Source organism: Acartia tonsa, chromosome 15 (genome assembly GCF_053477335.1).
Source record: "Acartia tonsa isolate MP-2025a chromosome 15, ASM5347733v1, whole genome shotgun sequence".
Classification (NCBI taxonomy): Eukaryota; Metazoa; Arthropoda; class Copepoda; order Calanoida; family Acartiidae; genus Acartia; species Acartia tonsa.
The window spans coordinates 18,151,901-18,170,913 of record NC_137274.1 but is presented as its reverse complement, the minus strand read 5'-3'; the positions used below and the strand labels follow the sequence as shown (position 1 = coordinate 18,170,913).

The following is a 19,013-nucleotide window of genomic DNA, read 5'->3' as shown; positions in this document are numbered from 1 at the left end:
TTTTTTTTAAAAATATTATGAATACAATTTTCTTATATACTAAAGGGAGTGAGGGAGGTGACATTGAGCTGTTTATTACACTAGTCCCCAAAGTTCTTAATACCTTTATTCGTTGGCCAAATAACCTTAAGGACTTTTATTGATTTTTGATTAGTTTGTTCAATAAGGTTTACGACAAATCATAATCTACAAAAGAGGGAATTTTATATGTCATCATTTAGGATGTACGTCAATTTATTGACTATTGTCTTATCCTATTAGGTCCCCGTGGAATAAAGAATTTAAATTTACATACATTTCTAAAGATTAATAATACTCATAATAATTATAATAATGCTATATAATTTAAAGGCACGAAAGAACGGGCTATATAATTAAAATTTTAACTATTTGAACATGTATTTTTATGACATGATATAATCGCTCTATTAAATTGAAACTTGCTTAAAATACGGACAGATCCAAAATTTGGGAAAGATTTGATTTTAAAAATATATGCATTTTTGAACTAATTAAAACTTTTAAATCCCTTTCAACATTGACAACATTCCTGTACAGCCGTTTTGAATATTTTAAGCAACATATGAAACAATTTAAGTTCATAAAATAGAAATTAATGTTATTATATTATAATAGATGAAAATATTTTGGCGGAGATTTAATATATTTTATTTTTGTTTACAGCTTACATAATTAGCCGCGGCATTCTAGAAAATTTTCCCGGATTTTTTTGTGGAATTATAAGTTTTAAATTTAGCTTTAGCTTTGATTTATTTTTCTAGAGGACTCTTGGGACATTTAAGAGGATAAGAAGGGGTGTGGGAGGGCTAAGACCCTCCCCTTCATAATTTTTAATTTAAGGAGGGAAGTACACAAACAAAGAGGATTCCCATTACATTTAGCTATATGAATTTATGGCTCTTTTTCACAGAAATCTTTAAATCTTTTTACCAACCCTTTAATTTATGATTCTTATCCAGAACATATTATATTAATTCTTTTTGGTGTCTTTAGTATGACGAACTTTATATATTTTCGATAGCTAGCTTTTTACATGACTTTCAAAAAAAAGAAAAAACTCCAACTTAAAGACGACGACATTTTAGTTTCTAAATAACAAGCGGCATTTCTTTATTTTGCCTTCCCCTTTTTCGATTTATATTTGTGATTCCCCTTTTCTTTATTGTTCAAAGTTCAATACTTTAAAATATAATTTTTAGGTTCTTTTAATTTAAATCAAATCCAGCCGTTTTTGAGGTAATACTGAATCCATACAAAAAAATTTTATGTTTTCTTTTATACCCTCCATCAAAATTGTTAAAATCCTTCCCTAGACCTAATCCCAGCCAGAAAGTAGCGTCACTATCGCGCTACTATAGCACATGATATCGTGTAGCAATCGAGCACGAGTTCTTACGATATCGCTAAATAGTCGTCCAATGCACATCGACGATATGTTACGATAAATGGTCGAAAAGGTACTTAGAGCTGCGCGATACACCCACGAAATCGTAAGCGATATCGCAAGGGTCGTAAGCGATATCGTGCCAAAATCATGAATAAAAAGTACATTTAACATCATGTAGTTTTGTTTGTAAATATTGTATGTAAGTTAGAGGTTGCATAAAGAATCCATTTCATACTGTGCATGCAGACAGAGAAAGAGAGAGTGATAGATAGAGAGAGACATGGTGTAAAGAGAAACCATTCTCTGTGCCCTCCTACTTAATGTATACTCTCAAAAGTTTTCAATGAATTGATAGAGTATTTTTACGTTTATCATACTGAATGGCAATGATTTAATGAATATTAAGACACACATTTAAAAATGTTGCCATTTAGAAAAAAAACTTTTTAAAAATACTTTTATTTGTAATATTAAACATAAACACATTATGACAATTTTAGTTATCAGTTTTATATTTATTTTGTTTGACAACAGAAAAAATGCAATATATTTTTAAAAACAATGTGAACTTCTAGCGGCCAATTTATAAACTATATTTCTCACAGAATGATGTTGATTATATGTTGGTTGTGTGTCTGTTTGTAAGTGTGTGTTGACACACAAAAAATGCTATTGTTTACGATATCTTAGGGAAATCGTGGTTGCCGCGATTTTTACTACAAAATCGAATTAATCCCTAGCGATTTTTTTCTATTTTTGCTATAAAATCTTAAATAAGATTTTGGCGATAATATACTACATATAGGATGCGAGTTTCCCTACGACGTTTCTAGCTGGGATATAAGAAACTTCACTGTAAAGGAGAACCATATCGGTTCAGCGGTTATTGAGATCCTTTGCTTCAGACAAAAAAGCTTACTACTTTATGAAATAGGATAAACAGCTCTCGGTTTTAGTTTAAGGTCTGACGTAAAAAAAAAACCTAGATTATCCTGAGACTAAACTTTAAATAGCCTAAAACCATCTCAATCCAATGTAAGGCTAACAAACTGGTATTATTTTTATTAATTTATTTTAAAAATTCGTGGAAAACTGTTTGTAATACGATGCTATACATAAATTTTCAGTATGGCCAAGAACCGATTCTAATCCATCTGATATTAATTGGTTTCGAAGCAATACTGAAAAAAATTTAAGTATCCAACCCTTATCAGGCCCCCACGTTATAAAAATGGGTAGACGTTGTGTGTGTGTGTGTGTGTATGTGGGCGTGTGTGTATATGTGTGTGTGTGTGTGTGAGTGTGTGGGGGAGGTAGTTTTATGTTGTTATGATTCAATAATGGTGTATGTGATCTTTTTTGTTATTAAAATTAAAACCTAAAAAGTTAATTTAAATACACAAATGTTTTTTTGGTAACATGAACGATAGAGTAACGTTTAAATTATGTTGTATGCTGTTTTTTTTACACTAGTCCTCAAAGTTTTATATTAACGTTTTCTTGATATTCGTTAGCTTCACAACTTTGGGGACCTTTAAAAAATAATTATTTTATGCTTTTAGATATTTGAAGAAATGTGCAATAAGAAAAAATTAAAGACTAATTAAAATAAAGGTAAAAAATAGTCATTTATCGCATCGTATTGTAGACAGCTTTTCGCGAATATTAACATGAATAATAATATGATAAAAAAACAGTGAACTTTGCTAGCCCCGGGGTGCCGAAGGCCCGTGCTAACAAAACTGTTATTGATTTTGTAATATTCGTGAAAAATTGTCTGTAATACGATGCTATACATGATTTTTTTTAGTAATGGCTCAGATAACCGTTTGATCTATTGGTTTCGAAGCCATAATGGAAATTATAAATATACAAGGATGACAACATCCATAAGTAGCAAAGCAAATAAATTAAGGATTGACAAACGAACAAAGTTATTTTTTTTAGCATCACCGTAAATTATACACTTGATATATGCTTATTGATTCAGACAAACTATCAGCTAGCTGTTTCAACTAGCGGCTACACCTCTAGGGGTACATGAAGGGGGAGGGGAGGTTGTTTTCAACAACCCATTTTTTATGTAATATTTAAAAAAAAGTAAAAAAATGGGGGGGGGGTGGGGTATTTTTCTTATGGCGATTACTCTTGGGAGGGTGGTGATACCCTCCTCCAGAAGAGTTATAAATCTTCCTTGCACCTATGAGAAGCTACCCTGTAATGGAGAATCATATCGGTTTAGCGGTTAGCGAGATCCTTCGATACAAACAGACAGACAGACATCGTTAATTCTACTTTTTATTACAGATATTAGCTACGAAATACACGTTTTCAATTCCTTCTCCTACAAACAGACTGACATACTGCGGACAGACATTTCGTATTATAGAGTAACCCGTTGGGGCTATTTATCATCCATAGTATCTATCAATTAATATATGCGTTTATTTTTGGCTTATACAAAACTAGCGGCTACGCCCCCTAGAGGCCTCTAGGGGCACTTGAGGAGGGGGGAGACGAATTTGATAACCAAATTTCTTATTTTAGATTTTAAAAGAAAAATTTTTAAAAAAATATTGGGGGGGGATTTTTCATTTTTGGGGGGGGTTTGGGGTGTCCCACTCCCCAAGAAAATAGTTATAAACCTTCCTGGGACCTATGAGAAGCTGCCCTATTAAGGAGAACCCGATCGGTTTAGCGGTTAGCAGCGAGATCCTTCGGTACACACAGACACACAAACAGACTAACATCCTGTTACTTTAGTATAAGGATACATTCACATTTAGGGTTATAGGTTTGAATCTTGGCCAAAAAATCGTAGCTATGTCACTTGCTCATCTAATGGGGTAAAGCAGGGGTAATGTAAAATGCTAGCCTAAAACAGTCTCTATTCATTAACATGCACAGTTTGTGCATTCTGGCAAAAGTCTTGCAACTATGGGGATGATTGTTGCCTGACGCTTAAAAAAGTAGTGTAAATTATTATGATAATAATCCAATTATTTAAAATAGTAATATGTTTTATTAATTGTAGATTTTTATAACAACAAAACCATTTGAGTTCCTCATTTTATGTAATTTCACATAGGCTATAGCCTATATGATGGTTTAAGGCTAATTTTTTAATTTGGATCATTTTAGACTATTATTTTGCTTTCCCTACAACTTCAAATACAGAGCTCCTAGATGCTAGGGGCGCAGCAGCCGCTATTGGTTGATTAATAGAGGTATATGAAGTAATCCAAATCAACCTAACCTAACTATTTACATCAATCTTACGTGGTTGCTATTTCATGCCCCCTCCTCATATGAAAATAAAAAAATATTCATAGAATATTAGCCATTAATCATCCTAAGAATGGGATCTAAAAATAAATCAGCCTAAAACTACCCAAAAGATTAAATCTAAGAATAAAACAGCCTGAAACCATCCCGAGATCAAAGTGAAGCATTCTTAAATCTTAAAGGAGAAGTCAATCAGTTCAGTAGTTATTGAGATCTTAAGCTGCATACACATAAAACATAAAAAAAGACTCAATAGGATTTAATGCTGTCACTTTATTTACATAATTTTTCCAGTATGGCTTTGAAACTGATTAATATCCGCTGGATTAGATCCGGTTCTCAGCCATACTGAAAAATCATGTATATAGCATCGTATTAGAGACAATTTTCCACAAATATTAAAATTAATACCTGTTTTGTTAGTCCTGGCCTTTGGCCCCAATTGTGGTTTTAAAAACTTATAATTTTTCATTTTAATATCCGCGGAAAGCTGTCCTTAAAACTATGTGATATATAAATATTCTAATATTTTTAGGTACCTACTATCACTCTGGACAAGTAGATGTACTTTTAACTTTATGTATAAGAAATGATCATCATATAGATACAGAAAATATTGGACTCTTTGATATGAAAGGAACGCACTATTAACATTTTAACTATTATACAGTTGCTACGCTTCCTAAATCGCATCTAATTGTTTTTATAGGAATCATCATTCAAAGTTTGAAATATTTAAAATTAATTATGATAATTTATTGCGGATGCTCTAACCCTGTGGGGCCAATTGCCTTACCCTTCGGGACAATAACCTAACCTACCTTAACGTAACCTAACCTAAAATAAACTTTCAAAAGCTAATGTGAAAGAACGACGAAACCCGCAACTTCGTTTAGGGTCAGTTCTTTTATTCGTAACGGATAGCTTAGATCGTTCTTTCGACATGCTTATTTTTCAAGTCTTGTCTGATTAGGTATCCAGTTAAAGGGAGCGGATATTAAACTGTAAATTATACTGGTACCCAAACTTTATAAACTCGTATAAAACGTTGGGTACTTTTGTTAAATCTTGATTGCTAAATCCTTAGGTTCATTAAGAATTACCATTTTTAACCTATAGAAGGGATGATTTTGTGTATCATCATTGGGGATGTTCATCAATTTATCGCCCATTGTCTTATCCCTTAAGATTCATCTGGTGTTAAAAAACATGTTATTATTGTTATTATTGCGCCATTTTTGCTCAGAGTGTTGGTGAATCAGAAAGTTGGAACCTGCTGAGAGAAAAATAAATTATCTTGTCAGTGTTGCGGCCACTTCACATTTTGGGGGGAGGACTCGTGACGTGACACATGGCCACAACAACAACCAATACAACACCTTCCACTATTGAGGTAACATTTTTTCCCACGCTCGGTAACTTTTTCCCACTCTCGGTAACTTTTTCCCCCGCTCGGTGCCTTATTCCCGCGGTCAATGGCCTTATGACACGCTCAAGCGTTGCAACTCTAAGGGGGGGGGGAAGTTTTGACACATTTGCGTAAACAGGGAGTATAGGCTTTATCTTTGGACTGAGAGGATAGGTTATTAGGGATAAAATCATTCTTATATGATGAATTTTCCCAAGTTTTAAGATTTTTTGGATAGGCCTCCAGGTTCCGGAGCTCCAGGCCTCCAGGTCCTCTTTGTACAGGTAAAAATTAAAAAAATAAATTTTTTTTGAAGAGTTAGAAGTCAACCTATGAAACAAAATATGCATATTTTTGATTGTTATTCACATATTTGAAGAAAAAAATGCATATTTTGTTTCATAAATTGACTTCTAACTCTTCAAAAAAAAATTTTTTTTTTCATATTTACCTGTACAGAGACCGCCTGGAGGCCTGGAGCTCCGGAACCTGGAGGCCTATCCAAAAAATCTTAAAACTTGGGAAAATTCATCATATAAGAATGATTTTATCCCTAATAACCTATCCTCTCAGTCCAAAGATAAAGCCTATACTCCCTGTTTACGTAAATGTGTCAAAACTTCCCCCCCCCCCTTGTTTACAAAGAGTCCATACGTCCAAATTATAAGCCAGGCATCTAATAATAAGTCCTAATAATGAAAGCATATCCTTTTACTGTAACCTATATTTACACAATTTTGTCAAAAATCTTTGTACAATTAATCGTTTAAACTTAGACATTAATGTTCTGCTTATTAAGTACCAACACTCTACAAGAGTTATTGTTCATTTGTCCTTCCTTCAGATTTTAGAGCTTCGCTTTTATAGATGATGTTATCCTTTTTAGATTTGTAGTTCTAGTTCAGGAGGGGGTGGGAGCTCCTCTACAACAACAACTAAAGTTGTCCAGCTTAGTATTGGTCTTCCAGCAGCGCATGCTCTCTTGGTAAGCCTTTCTTTCCCACGCTATCCTCCTTTTTCCCACGCCAAGTCTATTTTCCCATGCCAAGTAAGTTTTCCCCGCGCCGAGTCTATTTTTCCCCCGCTGTGATACTTTTCCCACGAGTATAGTTTTTCCTTCACATAGTCCCTTTTTTCCCACACCAAGTAATATTTTTCCACGTCAAGTAACTTTTTCCCATGCCAAGTAACTTTTTCCCACATCAAGTACCTAATTTTTTCCCATAGCAAGTAGGTAACTTTTTCCATGATAAGTAACTTTTTCTATGACAAGTAACTTTTTCATGTCAAGTATCTTCGTTCCCACGTCAAATAACTTTTCCCCATGTCAAGTAACTTTTTCCCCACGCCTAGTCCCTTTTCTTCCCACGCCTAGTCCCTTCTTCTCATTGCCAATTAGCTTTTTCCCACGTGTGTGTGTGGACATTGTTTCTTAGTGTTTGGACCTAAGTAGTCATGGAGTAGTACGAGACACTAGGGCCATCAAGCTCCATGTTCAAGTACATTGTGACTTGACACGCTGTCTCATGGGAGCTACTTTTCCCCATGTCAAGTATCTATTCCCCATTATATAACTTTTTTAGTGGTGCCTAATTGTGTAATATTTATTGTAAGTTGCATATGCTTGACAGTATTCTTGTAAATTATGCTTGAAACTTTTATCCCAAATAATCTATAGTCTCACTTTAATACCTAGCCCACTGCACACTGATTACTTGAAAGTGTCAAAAGTTATCCCCCGCCCTTATTTTTCTGAAATGCACTTCATGCAACTATCCCTTTTATGTGTTATTCAGTTGATTTGCTACTTATGAATGTTGTAATCCTTATGAGTGTTGGGCCGGATATCCGGCTGATTTATAATGCCAGATATCCACTTATCCGGCCGCATATCCGGTTATCTGACCAGATATCCGGTAATCGTAATTTCTCGAATATCCGGCGTTGGCCAGATATTCGGCCCAACCCTAATCCTTGTATTATTTATTTAGGAGAGCAGTGGAATATCCGCGGTGAAGCGTCACGAGCTCTTGGCAAGACAACCCAGCTATTGTAAAATATTAAATGATCTCAAGGTAAACCTGACATTTTGGTGCTAGTTTTTCCCACGCCAAGCATCTTTTTCCCACGCCAAGTAACTTTTACCCACGCCAAGTAACTTTTTCCCACGTCAAGTAACTCTTTTCCTATGACAAGTAACTTTTTCCCATGTGTGTGTGTGTGTTTGTGTAAGTAGTAGTGTTGGCAATCCGCCGAATTTTTGTGTCGGATTCGGATTCTTACAAAAATCTGCCAACAAATGAAGCGGATTTATCTGTGGAGTGCGGATTCTTTTTTTTTTGCGAATTGCGGATTCTGGATTGCGGATTCTAGCAATATTTTGAAAGGTCTGTTTATAAATAAAAAAATTAATATATAAATAAAAATAATACCTATACAAAAAAAAACTTGGGATGCTATCCACAATTTTACTTTTAAGTTAAGAAATAATAAAATACTTTTTTGGTTTGGCGTTCTCCTCTTTTGAAAATTTGAGTTCGGATTCGGAATGCCAACCCTAGTAAGTAGCTATTGTTTCTTAATGATTCATTAGTGTAAGTAGAACACCTGCTATTATTTTTAGAAGTGCACATTCATTTTGTTAAGAAACCTGTCATTAGTTTAAGTAGGACATCTGCTAATCACTAGTTTAAGTAGGAAACCTGATATTATTAGTGTTATTAAGACACCTGTTATTCCATATTTGGTGTATATATGACACCTGCCATTTATTAGTGTGAGTAGAACACCTGACATCATTATTGAAATTCGGGTTCATGACAATTCATACTTTCACGGTAGCTTTTCTCCTATTTCTAGTCCCTGCGGGGGGCTCTAACCATGCTAGGCCTATTTTCTAACCCTGCGGGGAAATCATTAACACTTATCTAACCTAACCTAAAATAACCTTTCAAAAGCTACTGTGAAAATACGACGAAACCCGCAACTTCGTTTTCTTTCCATGACCCAAATTATTTCATCTGTTTATACATAGTAGTAAACCCCCCCCATAAAAACTTATTTTATCTGTTTATATCAGGAGGTAGACCCTGTGGATGAGGACCCACCCCCTGAGTCTCCCCCCTCCCCCCAACCTCACCTGCTCAAGAAGTCTCCGCCCCCCGAGGTAACAATGAAGGTGAGTGATAATACACTAGTCTCCGCCCCCCGAGGTAACAATGAAGGTAAGTGATAATACACTAGTCTCCGCCCACTGAGGTAACAATGAAGGTAAGTGATAATACACTAGTCTCCGCCCCCCGAGGTAACGTAACAATGAAGGTAAGTGATAATACACTAGTCTCCGCCCACTGAGGTAACAATGAAGGTAAGTTATAATACACTAGTCTCCGCCCCCCGAGGTAACAATGAAGGTAAGTGATAATACACTAGTCAAAGTATTATAATAAGGTTTTCTTATTCGTTGGCTTAACCACTTTGGGGACTTTTATTCAATTTTGATTGGTTTGTTATTAAAGAAGAGTGTCTAAACGTTTCAATCACTAATTGTAATGTTTCGGACTTTTCGGGAAAGCTTTATGAATGTTTTTTTGGGGTGGTTTAGGCAAATTTTTCTGACCTACCCTACCATCCCCGAGAGGCTAGGGGCGAAGCAACTAAGATCTCAATAACTGCTGAACCGATATGGTTCTCCTTATTAATAAAGCTTCTTTTAGGTCCAGGGAAGGTTTATTACTATTTTGGGAAGGGTATAACCTAAGAGAAATGACCCCTAAAAAAATGACCCCCCCCCCCCACAAATTTTTTTTTAACCTTTTCTTTTTAAATCTAAAATCTAAAATAAAATTGGGTTATCGATATCAACCCCTTCTCAAGATAATCTATATTGTAAAGTCTGTCTGTGTCTGAAGCTTAAGATCTTAGTAACCACTCAACCGATTGGGCTCTACTCTTCAGGGAATATACCTACTGGTCCTATAATGATTTTAAGCTATTTTCTTAGGGGGTAGGATACCCTTAACCCCCCAAAAAATAAAAAATCCCCCATCCATTTTTTTTGGTTTGTAGGTAGGTAACTATTTTTTTTGGTAGGTAGGTAACTAACTTTTTTTTGCATTACCTCTTGGGGCAGAGCCCCTAGAGGCTAGGAGCGAAGCCCCTAGTAAGTAATAATAATAGGCAGATAGAGAGAAGACAATTGGCTGTTTATTACACTAGTGCCCAAAGTTTTATAATCAAATTTTCTTATTCGTTGGCCTAACAACTTTGGGAATTTTGATTGGTTGTTTTATTAAGTTGAGTGTCCAAACGTTTCAGCCACTAATTTTACGCTACACTTTGTTTAGGATGAAGTTATAGAGCTGCCAGAGGCTGGAGAGGTCAGACAGGTAATTCATTTCCAAACCGATTAATATCCGCTGGATTACAATCGGTTCTCAGCCTTACTATCCGCGGAAAGCTGTCTATAATACGAGATGCGATAAATGACTTTTCCAGTATGGCTTCTAAACCGATCGATATCAGCTGGATTGGAACCGGTTGTAAGCCATACTGAAAAACCATGTATCATATCGTATTATATCCTGTTTTCTACGAATATAAAAATGTACAATCATAATATTTAAACCAGTTTTGTCAGCCTGTGCCGGGCCTTTTATGGTATTTGATATTTAACAAAAAAATTAATTTTTAGTAGCGAAGCTACTCTGTTATTTCTTTTGTCTATCGTCTTTAAGTCAGCCCGTAACATTATGGGGGTAAAATTAATTTTCTCGGTTGCTATGAAAAGTAGACATCTGAAATTTTTAGTGAAGATTCTTATACTATCTAACCGTCTCTCTATCTATCTAACCATCTATCTCTCTTATCTATCTATCTCTATATCTATCTAACCATCACCCTCTCTATCTATCTATCTAACCATTTCTCTATTAATATATCTATCTATCTAACCATCACCCTCTCTATCTATCTATCTTTCTAACAATCTCTCCATCCATCTCTCTATCTATCTATCTAACCATCTCTCTATTTATCTAACCATCTCTCTATCTATCTAACCATCTCTCTATCTATCTAACCATCTCTATCTTTCTAACCATCTCTATCTATCTAACCATCTCTCTATCTATCTAACCATCTCTCTATTTATCTAACCATCTCTCTATCTATCTAACCATCTCTCTATCTATCTAACCATCTCTCTATCTATCTATCTAACCATATCTCTATCTATCTAACCATCTCTATCTTTCTAACCATCTCTCTATCTATCTAACCATCTCTCTATCTATCTAACCATCTCTCTATTTATCTAACCATCTCTCTATCTATCTAACCATCTCTCTATCTATCTATCTAACCATCTCTCTATCTTTCTAACCATATCTCTATCTATCTAACCATCTCTCTATCTATCTAACCATCTCTCTATCTATCTAACCATCTCTCTATCTATCTATCTAACCATCTCTCTATCTTTCTAACCATATCTCTATCTATCTAACCATCTCTCTATCTATCTAACCATCTCTCTATCTAACCATCTCTCTATCTATCTAACCATCTCTCTATTTAATTAACCATCTCTCTATTTATCTAACCATCTCTCTATCTATCTATCTAACCATCTCTCTATCTATCTAACCATCTCTCTATCTTTCTAACCATCTCTCTATCTATCTATCTATCTAACCATCACCCTCTATCTATCTATCTAACCATCACCCTCTATCTATCTATCTAACCATTTCTCTATTAATCTATCTATCTATCTAATTAATTGAATTATTTAGACCCAAACCCTTGTGATCAACGGCCAGTCTTATCAAATTGTGACCCCCAACCTTGCAGGAAAAACATGCATGAAAACATACAAACATACACTACCTAATTATAGAATAGCTGTGTAACACCAGAGAGAGAGGGGACAATGGACTGTTTATTACACTAGTCCCAAAAGTCCTATAATAACGTTTCCCTATTAATCGGCCTAACAATTTTGAGGATTTCAGTATATTTTGACGGGAAAATATATTAAACCGTAGTAAAATATTTCCAACGAAGGGAAAATATATCAAACCGTGGGAAAATTCTTGGAACCGTGGGAAAATTATGCATGTTTGTTGGTAGGTCAAGCAGCTTCAGTGACATCTAATGCTGACACAATTGAAAATGTTCTTAGTATTTCCAACTCAGGTAAGGAGGGAGGGGAGGGGATATATTGCGCTTGTTTTATTATACTAGTCCCCAAAGTTAAATAATAATAAAGTTTTCTTATTCGTTAGCTTAATAACTTTGGAGACTTTAATGAATTTTAATTGGTTGGTTCATAATGTTACGTGTCCAAATGTTTCAACCTCTAAATGTAATCTACAGAAGGGGTAATTTGGTGAAATGGTGATTTATCGGGGTCATTGTCTTATCCTTTAGATCCCTGAGTTTTATATATTTATTTACAGCATAGTATTATAGACAGCTTTCCGCGGACATTTTGCGGATAGCATGGCTGAGAACCGGTTTTAATCCATTGGATTATTTAGGTTCAAGTGGCGGTCAGTTTACAAATACTTCTGTGTTCCTGCCTGCCTCTGGTAGCACAACAGTCAATCATCAGGTTTATATCCATATTCTTTTATATTAAAAGTGAAGCTTTTCTATAATTAAGGTCGGTTTGTCCGGAACAGATCATGCAACGGACATAACAGTAGAATAGACAGATATTTGATCTTTCTAAAAAGGTCTCTAACATTTTTCTAGCTCTAATACTTTTTAAGATATCTTATTTAAAGTATTGCTGTAAAATCATCTTTTACACAGCATAAACGTGAAACATAAATTTAGATATATTAGAAAAATTGCAAGTATCTTCATATAAATCTCTCTAATATTGCTCCAAATTGGACAGTTAAGGTGCCTAAAACTATCTACATTGAATAGACAATCCAAATACATACTTTTTAATCTGACCCTTAGATGTTATTTAGATGTGTAATGACGAGGTACCTTTTAAGGCTGAAGAACAAGCTAGGAAAAGAGAAATAAGACTGTTAAAGAACCGGGAAGCGGCCAGAGAGTGTAGAAATAAAAAGAAAGAATATATAAAGGTACATCAATTTATCGGCCATTGTCTTATCCCTTTAGATCCTTGGGCCCACTGGTTAGTTACAGACATAGTTACATAGTTTAGAGAGAGGGGGGACAATGGGCTGTTTATTACACTAGTCCCCAAAGTTGTATAATACTTTTCTTATTCGTTGGCTTAACAACTTTTGGGACTGTAGTGAATTTTGATTCATTAAGTTGAGTGTTCAAACGTTTCAGCCACTATCTAAAGAAGGGTAATTTTGTCTGTCATTATTGGAGATCAATTTATCGGCCATTGTCTTATCCCTGTAGATCCCTTTACTAAGATATTTACAGACATTGTTAGGTAAATAGTTTCATATAGGCTAGGAAATAATAAAGTAACAGGATGTATGTCTGTTTTTTTTACCGAAGGATCTAGTTAACCGCTAAACTGATCGGGTTCTCCTTAACAGGGTAACTTCTCATAGGTCCCGGGAAGGTTTATAACTATTTTGGGGGAGGGTACCGTACCACCAACCTCCCAAGAGAAATCACAAAAAATCGTAGAGAACGCAACATAGACATGAAATAAAAAACAGACATTTACAGTGCCACTAGAGGCCTCTAGGGGGCGCAACCACAAGTATCCACTTATAATCTACATCAACAATTGTTGGTAGTGGCCAAACTTTTGAACCAATATTATTTCAGTGTCTGGAGAACCGAGTAGCCGTGTTGGAGAACCAGAACAAAGCTCTCATAGAGGAGCTTAAAAACTTGAAAGAAATGTACAAGTCAAATAATTAGAAATATACCTATTGTATTTTAAATAGGGTTGGGCCGGATATCCGGCCATTTTCAATATCCGGCCGGATACCGGATATTGAAACTATCCGGATACCGGATATCCGGCTGATTTCATATTCCGGCTATCCGATAAGGGTGGTTTTTTAATGCAACCATCTCGTAATCAGTGAGCAAATGACACTTAGAATTTGAATTTCGATCTGAACTTTTGCATGAGTAATCCTTGGTAGGTCTATTTTCCCTAAATCGAACAAAAAGTCGGAAAAATAACGACTAGCGGCTCAGCCGTTCATCCGTTTTTAGCCTATTTTCAGGGTAAATCCATCATCAATTACGTAGGAATCAACTTTTTAAAACATATTTTTGGTTTAATTCTTGTTAAATGATAGCAATAACCATTTTTTAAAACTTCTAGCACCAACAGCTACCGTGTAGAACCGTTTGATAGCGTTTTGGAGTAGAAAAGAGTATTATGTTGAGAGAGGTTTCGTGACTAATTTGCAATATAGATATCAAAAAAATGACAAAACAGCTGAGCCGTTAGCCGTTACTTTTCCAACTTTTTGTTCGATTTAGGGAAAATAGACCTACCAAGGATTACTCATGCAAAATTTCAGATGGAAATTTGAATTCTAAGTGCCATTTGCTCACTGATTACGAGATGGTTGCATTAAAAAAAAACCCCTTTGCCGGATATTCGGCGTTCGCCATATATCCGAACGGATACATGATATCCGGCATTAGAAATCAGCCAGATATCCGGCCAAAAAAGTATCCGTCCCAACCCTAATAATTAGAAATATATTGTATTTTAAAACTAAAATTATCGCAAATTAAAGAAATCTGTTATTTATCGTATCGTATTATAGACAGCTTTTCGCGGATATTATTTTACCATCCCCGGAAACTGTTAATAATACAATTTGATAGCTAACTTTAATATCCAAAAAATTGTTTATTGACTAAACTATCAGGGAGGAGGGAGGGGACATTTGGACTTTAAATTACACTGGTACCCAAAGTTTTATAACCACTTTCTTTTAATCGTTAGCACATAAACATTAGAGTAATACACTAGAGGGGGAAGGGGTTAAATAACTGTATCTCCCCATCGCAGTGTCCTTGTGCCGACCCTCAATTGGGTCATTTAAAATCAACCAATGGTGTCGCTTATATTAATAATACAGCCAAGAAGCATAAAATAATTTGATAGCAGACGAAGAGGTCATTGAAAAAGGAAGGGCTTTAGTTATTTGTATATACATATATACTATAGAACATTGGGAATGTATGTGATTTATCTTCCATTGTCTTATCCCTTAAGATCCCTGACTTAACTACACACGCTTCCTCTAACTCTCTATATAGAATTATAATATCCCATAATATTGTCCAGAGCATTAAAGCAAAGTATCCTTTAGGGCACCCCCCCCCCCCACCCTTTCATTTTAAATAAATTGAAAATAAGGTTGCAGGGGGGGGGCCGTATTTTTTGTATGTTTGTTTATTTACTAAGGTTATATCTGTTATTGGGTAATCCCCCCCCCCCCCATTCAAAGGGGTGAGACATAGGAGAAAAAACCCGCCAATTTTAATACTACTTAATTAGATTAAAGAAGTGGTGATATTAGTGCTTAAAAGGCATTTTGCGTGAAAGCACCAATGCTAAAAATTCAAAAGGTTAATTATTTACTATGGAGAACCAATTTAATTTACAGTCTAATGTCCCCTCCCTCCCTGGGTATAGTAAATATTCAACGCATCCTTATTTTAATTATATCTTTATATGAGAGTAAAAAATGTTGTATTTATAAAAAACGCCAAAATTAAAGTGTTTGTTGAGTACTTATAACTACCCCCCCCCCCCCCACATACACCCTTTTATATGAAATGAAGTTTAAATAAGCAGAGATAGAGAGGGGACAAAAGGCTGCTTAATCTTATTACACTAGTCCCCAAAGTTTTATAATAATGTTTTCTTATTCGTTGACTTAACAATTTTGGGGATTTTGGTGAATTTTGATTGGTTAGTGTATTAAGTTGAGTGTTCAAACGTTTCAACTACAATTTTAATCTGCAGAAGGGGTAATTTGTGTATCATTTTTTGGGATGGACATCAATTTGGTGGCCATTGTCTTATCCCTTTAGATCCCTGGTAAATAAGGGGGTAGGATAGTTTTTTCCCTATGACTAATCCCTGCGGGAATCCCCAGTACCCAAAATAGCTTAAAACCAACCGCGTTCTCATTATTTTCAATATAATCAGTAAATTAGAGGGGGGGGGGGATTTCAGCGCTCAACAAGGTACTTTACGTGAAAGTTTAAAAAATAATTTTGTATTTACAAATGCGCCAAAATCTACGAATTCTATATTATGCACATTTCTGTAATTTTTATGTATATCTTTATTGGGGTATAGTCCCTTTTTTGGCAACGCCTCTTAAGGGGCGCTTCGTCGTAGTTTCACAGTAACTTTTCCTCTATTCCTAGCCCTTGCGGCTGGCTCTAACCCTAATACGACAAAACGCCCCTGAAGAGGCGTTCCCACTAAAGGGACTATACTCATTTATTGTTTTTGAAAGCGAAGCTTTTTCTATTATTAGGGTCTGTACGTTCGCCCGTCCGTACGTCACGTTAATTTGTGCATGTCAGAATTGTCCTATTGATTTTAAACTATTTGTTTAGACTTATAAATTAATGTTCTTATCAAGTTTTGACATTTTTCAAGTGTCAATGATCGTTTGTTTTACCGTTTGATTTCAGAGCTTCGCTTTTATGGATGTTTTCATTCTTGTATTTCATTTTAACACCATTTGTACAATTAATACTTTGCGCCTTTTTAAGAGCCAATGCATTATCCCTTTCTTTAATACGATAATAGCCTATAATAATGCACCCGATATAGCAGCAGTATCTTATTTTTTCAACAACTAATCTTTTAGTCTTTCATCTATTATGTTGCCTCGCTTTCCATGGATTTTTTATCGAGTTTTTTTAATTTAGAAGATTTTTAAAAAATGTTTTGGAAGATTTTTTTAAAATAAAAAATAATAAGACAACGCTGATTTTTTATCGATATAATACCTGAACTCCTTCTGTTTAAACACACACACAGACAGACATCCTGTTACTTTAAAGTGTTATATCTCCCCCCCCCCTTTTTAATCATTTTAAGTTAGGTCTGATTTTCTAACAACAATTGATCTGTATGTAACTTTTTTTAATCTCTTTCTGTGTTTATTTAGTAGCGTAGCCACTCTTCAAATCACTGTCTGTTAGCTTAAACTTGCGTGTCACACGTAAATGCGCGGACAAGGCAATTTTACGTGTCTGCTATTGCAGATTATTGTATTGGATGTCTATATGTCTGTCAATTAAAACCTCTTAAACAAATTTTAGAATACCACCCAAGAGAACTTTTAGGGAGGGGACATTTGGCTGTTGATTACACTAGTCCCCAAAGTTTTATAATAATCCTATTCGTTGGCTTTTAAGATTTGGGGACTTTTATTTAATTTTGATTGTTTGGTTTAATAAGTTAAATATCCATACGTTTCAATCACTAAATGTAATCTACAAAGGGGGTAAATTTGTATATCATCATTAGGTATGTACAATTGTACATTAATCTATCGGTCATTGTCTTATTCCTTTAGATCCCTGTCTAAATTTAAGTTGGTAGATCACCCCCCCAAAAAGTACCCAAGGGTGTATCCTCTAAAAAAAACGAGTATAGTCCCTTTCGTGGTAACGCCTCTTAAGGGGCGTTTCTTCGTATTTTCGCAATAGCTTTTCTCCTATTTATAGCCTCTTAGGGGGTCTCTAACCCTGCGGGGAAATCACCTTTTAAAAACCATTGCGAAAATACGACTAAACGCCCCTTAAGAGGCGTTGCCACGAAAGGGACTATACCCCAAAAACCTACAGATGCAAAGCTAACGTTTCTGATGCAAAATAGAATAAATAATAGTTATTTGTCGCATCGTATTATAGACAGCTTTCCGCGGATATTAAAATAAAACTTGTAAGATTAAAACCAGTTTTGTTAAAGGGGCCGAAGGTCCTGGCTAACAAAACTGGTTTTAATTTTATGATTTTTATTTCAACTTTCGAGTAAAATTGTTTATAATACGATGCTATACATGAATTCAGTATGGCTGACCAAACCGGTTCTAATCCAGCGGATATTATTCGGTTTCTACGCCATGCTGAAAAATATATTTTTTTCTTTGTTGATAACAATGTAAATATGCTTAAAAAATATCTTGTTAAAATTTACTCTGTAATTACTATTATAGAATTTAATTAAATATATTCTAATATCAATTTTGTCTTACTTTAAAAAGCTTTTCCGTTATGACTTCAAAACCGATTAAAATCCGCGGGATTAGGTTGAAATAGGACTTATAATATATGTGGATATTATGACTGGGGAAGAATAGTTTGTTCATCCAGTAAGAGGGAATGGGGAAATCGATACTTTAGCCAGTTGCGTATTTAACTATATTAAAGAATATTAAAATATTGTGTAAGTTCCAATTAGTAATATATCAGAGAGAGAGGAGACAATGGGCTGTTTATTACACTGGTCCCCAAAGTTTTAAAATAACGTTTTCTTAACCGTTGGCTTAACAACTTTAGGGACTTGAATTTTGATTTAATAAGTTGAGTGTTCAAACGTTTCAACCACTAATTGTTATCTACATAAGGGATAATTTTGTGTATCATCATATGGGATGAACATTAATTTATCGGCCATTGTCTTATCCCTTTAGATCCCTGGTAATATATCTATTTACTGAATGCTAAAGGGGAATTTTCTAGTCGTCTATCTTGAATAGTGGCTAAAATAATTCCCCGACGTACGGACATTTCGATTCATAGAGTATCTTCGCTACTGAACAAGGATGACAACATCCATAAAAGCTAAGCTCTGAAACGGTAAGTCAAACGAACATTAACATTTGTAGAGTGTCAGATCTAAATAATCAGAACATAAATTTATAAAAGTCCAAACAAAAATGGATTTAATTTGTT

The 19,013-nt window shown here is 34.9% G+C and overlaps 1 protein-coding gene across 13 annotated transcripts; it reads left to right on the top strand.

Moving 5' to 3' along the window:
* Positions 1-2,976: 2,976 nt before the first annotated feature.
* LOC145307698 (cyclic AMP-responsive element-binding protein 1-like) lies at positions 2,977-18,302 on the top strand. 13 transcript variants are annotated; one of them, XM_080150202.1, is made up of 14 exons: positions 2,977-3,022; positions 5,940-6,086; positions 6,988-7,086; positions 8,093-8,176; positions 9,181-9,279; positions 10,448-10,489; positions 11,897-11,955; positions 12,235-12,299; positions 12,644-12,717; positions 13,088-13,207; positions 13,881-14,003; positions 14,774-15,818; positions 16,281-16,373; positions 16,740-18,302. In XM_080150202.1, exons 2-11 carry the CDS (start codon positions 6,045-6,047, stop codon positions 13,974-13,976), a joined length of 780 nt encoding a protein of 259 aa, XP_080006328.1. In that variant the 5' UTR covers positions 2,977-3,022; positions 5,940-6,044; the 3' UTR covers positions 13,977-14,003; positions 14,774-15,818; positions 16,281-16,373; positions 16,740-18,302. The 13 variants fall into 13 exon arrangements, with proteins under 13 accessions (XP_080006328.1, XP_080006329.1, XP_080006335.1 ...); XM_080150203.1 differs by having other exon boundaries at positions 16,281-16,389; positions 17,904-18,302; XM_080150209.1 differs by having other exon boundaries at positions 13,881-13,989; positions 16,281-18,302.
* The last annotated feature ends 711 nt before the right edge of the window (positions 18,303-19,013 follow it).

Excerpts from the sequence above, each read along its gene's own strand:
- LOC145307698 (XM_080150209.1), top strand. The coding sequence starts at position 6,045 with ATGGCCACAACAACAACCAATACAACACCTTCCACTATTGAG. Across the intron at positions 12,718-13,087 it reads GCACAACAGTCAATCATCAG|ATGTGTAATGACGAGGTACC; the intron begins GTTTATATCCAT and ends GATGTTATTTAG. Across the intron at positions 13,208-13,880 it reads AAAAGAAAGAATATATAAAG|TGTCTGGAGAACCGAGTAGC; the intron begins GTACATCAATTT and ends ATATTATTTCAG.